The sequence below is a fragment of the Rosa chinensis genome, chromosome 7 (genome assembly GCF_002994745.2).
Source record: "Rosa chinensis cultivar Old Blush chromosome 7, RchiOBHm-V2, whole genome shotgun sequence".
Taxonomy (NCBI): domain Eukaryota; kingdom Viridiplantae; phylum Streptophyta; class Magnoliopsida; order Rosales; family Rosaceae; genus Rosa; species Rosa chinensis.
In genome coordinates this window covers 38,002,673-38,005,893 of record NC_037094.1, presented here as the reverse complement: position 1 = coordinate 38,005,893, position 3,221 = coordinate 38,002,673, and the positions used below count along the sequence as shown (strand labels likewise).

Here is a 3,221-nt window from a genome sequence, read left to right as displayed (position 1 = left end):
GCTGCATCAAAATGTTTTACGTACTTTAAAGCCTCTAGATTCTATCATCTTATAAAAAAAAAAAAAAGATATTGCAAACAACAAATGACTCAGAATAATGAATGCATTTAAATTTGATTTTGACAATCTTATCAATCATCAACAGGCTTACTGGGATTGTCGGAAGGCTGCAGCGTGACATGGCCGAGCTGACAAGGAAAGTGGACATTATATCACAACAGTTACGTAGCTGGAAGAAAGAAGCTGCAGAGATGGTGAGGCGTGAGACGCGGAAAGTACTGTCCGAAAGATGGGACAGTTCCAACCTTCACTCTGTCCCGGTGTGGACGCCGCCGAGGAATGACGATAGGAAAAATGAGAAGTCGGTGCAGGATGCTGCAATAGAGCTGGAGGAGAACATGGGCACAAGAACAATGAATGCCAAGCAGCTAATGGGATATGTATATGCAGGGTCATTAGTATATGTAATTCCTAGTTCTTGTTTTCATGCATGTCGTTGATTAGATCGTACAACTATTTGGTTTGTATTAAGTAGTAACATTCCGAGAAATGGTAAATCTATCATTCGATTTTATAATGTTCATGCATCCCATTACTTTTCTAATCGGCCATACCAGAGACTATATCAAAAGTGGAGTCACAGATGGCATGAATTATAACTTCTAAGTTAATGCAATATGATCAATATTCAGGTTCCGATACAACAAAAACTTTAGGGATAAAGGAACAAAACTCATCAATTCTCCACAACCTAACTTCACTGCAATGGGTACTTACCTATTTTGAACCTTAATGCTACAACATATGAATCATAATTGTAAATGATTATCCCCGAAGGTACAAAGTTTCAACCTACCTGGCTTCAAAATGTTCTGATCACAAGTACATCCACATTCTTGAGCTTCTCTGTATGTTGTCGCCTATACCCTAAGGAAGGGTGCACCGACTTCCTTTCAGTTGATCAGTCTGTGAATCTTCAGTTTTCTGAAAAAAGGTAAAACTCATTTGAATTGGACCCCACCTTTCAAATTTTACGCACATATAATTAAGCACATGGAAATATGGAATACAACAGCGAAACGAGGAACCTAAGATAACAGTTTTGCATACAACGCAATCTTCCACATTAAGACGACAACATGTCCACATTAATTGAACTGCTATATAGTTAAACACAGTTGTTATTCAACCATCTACAAACTTTTCATTGGATGGAAGAACATAAAATAGTACGTAGCTTAATATAAAAATTTTAAGTGAAATGCTTCCTAGCTACTATCATGTGTACCAAGTTAGTGAATCAGAAGTAACGTAACAACATTGTAGCGCCAATGCCATATATGTAAACTGACTGCATCATATAACTAATGGACAGTAATTAAACCAGTAGGATAAGTAAAACAAAAATACCGTATTCTGAGATGGGAAATGCAGCATATGTATGACAGGTAAGAAAGAACTCCACTAATGCTGAGAATGGAACACTGCATAAGGCAGATCAGAAACATGCACAATCAAATTGCAGAAAATAGCACAGCATGGTTCAGGTCTCACTGTCAAGATTGTACCTCAGGACAATCAGTTGGTGGGTGGATATGATCCATCGATGAAGTTCATCTCCATACCACTTTCATCTGCGGCAATCTGGTTCAGGTTAAAGAAGACTGGCGGGATACGAACGCTTGAGGACTGTTGAGGATTCAAGGGCAGATGCGGAAAACCAAGTGAGGATGACTGCTGGGAAGCAAAGAAGGGTGGGAATTCAGCGAAATCACACATCTGGCTACTGCCATTCCCGTCAGTATCAGCTTCCATGGGTTGGTAGGCTTCAACTAGGGGTGTAGGTTGCGGGAAGGAATGGTCTGGCTGAGGGACTCACCGTGCTGGATGAGGGACTGACCATGCCGGATCAGGTACTAAATGTGTGTACTGATTGACTCAATCTGCAGGGTGAGGTACTGAACCCGTCGGAGGCATATCTTCACGAGCGGGAGCAAATTCATCCCGACCAAGACATGTGCGCCTGTTGTGACCAGGCATGAAACATAATCGGCAGACGCGTTGTCCAGTGGTTCCATTTTCAGTGTTTGTGAAAGGATTAGAAGGCAGCCCCTTCGTACAGGATACTGTTGGGTCCCTCACAATGTTGCTGCTTGGAGGCACATTTTATGTGTCCATTGGTAAATCCACACAGAATTCGCTAAAAGTTTGAATGAGCCTCGCAAATTCAGTCATTCCCACCTTGAATCCTTCGACAGAAAATGCATAATTTAGGCATGCTTTCGAGGCTTCTGATATGAGGGTAGAATACCGTGTAACCTTTGCGACTTATCATCAATTCGACCCTTCAGTCTTAGTGCAAATGTCGTTTCACTCATAGCCTTGGTCCACCGCCTGGATATCAGGCTTTTGGGATATCTAGAGATAAGCTGGATACTTCAGTATGTTGAAAATGTGATCGCAGGGAATTCCGTCTAATTCAAACAGTTTGCAGGAGCAGAGCCACTTCGGATTAGCCTGGTCTGAACGGAACTCAACACACCACCTTTGTTCCGGCCTGTCATATTGCCGAAGGTAGAACATCACAAAGTCTGAAATATTGAAGGCTATTTCATGATCCATAACAAACTTCATCTCAAAGATGATCTGAGATTTAATCATGATAAATATGTCATGTGTGAACAGCCTACTTGCATCTTCCTCAATGCCCCTCATGTGCGTCTCGTACAAGGGTGCGCTGTTTTTGGACAAGTTGTCATAGAGAACGCAGTTCCGGATTCGCCCCAGTGTCCTCTCCATTCTTGGCATTACTTCACACAGCCTGGTGTACCTCCCAGTCTGCTTTTTCAGTTTTGAATGCATGCCTTCCACACGCTGGGTGCTGCACATTCCACCAAAAAAGTGCTCTCTGAAGAATACCTCCGCCCACCTTTCCCGTTTGTTATACAAGCTAGCCACCCATACATTGTCAGACAAGCCATGTCTAGCCACCATTGAATGTCAGGCGGCCTCCCATTCACCAACACTCATTGACGAATAAATCATTTTTCCAATAAATTTTTGAGCTGCCATCATCCTTCACATTTTGCCCTATGTTTCTTCCAATGTGCCACGCACATAGCCTGTGACGAGCTCCTAGCATCAAACGCACTACTACATTTCTGACCGACTAGTCACCATCAGTTAGGACTGATACAGGCTGTTTCTGTCAGGACCCACCC

The 3,221-nt window shown here is 42.4% G+C and overlaps 1 protein-coding gene across 1 annotated transcript; it reads right to left on the bottom strand.

Annotated features, from left to right (window-relative positions):
* Positions 1-2,418: 2,418 nt before the first annotated feature.
* Positions 2,419-2,994, bottom strand: LOC112177882 (protein FAR1-RELATED SEQUENCE 5-like). The gene has a single exon (XM_024316122.1). It carries the CDS (start codon positions 2,992-2,994, stop codon positions 2,419-2,421), a length of 576 nt encoding a protein of 191 aa, XP_024171890.1.
* Between the last annotated feature and the right edge of the window lie 227 nt (positions 2,995-3,221).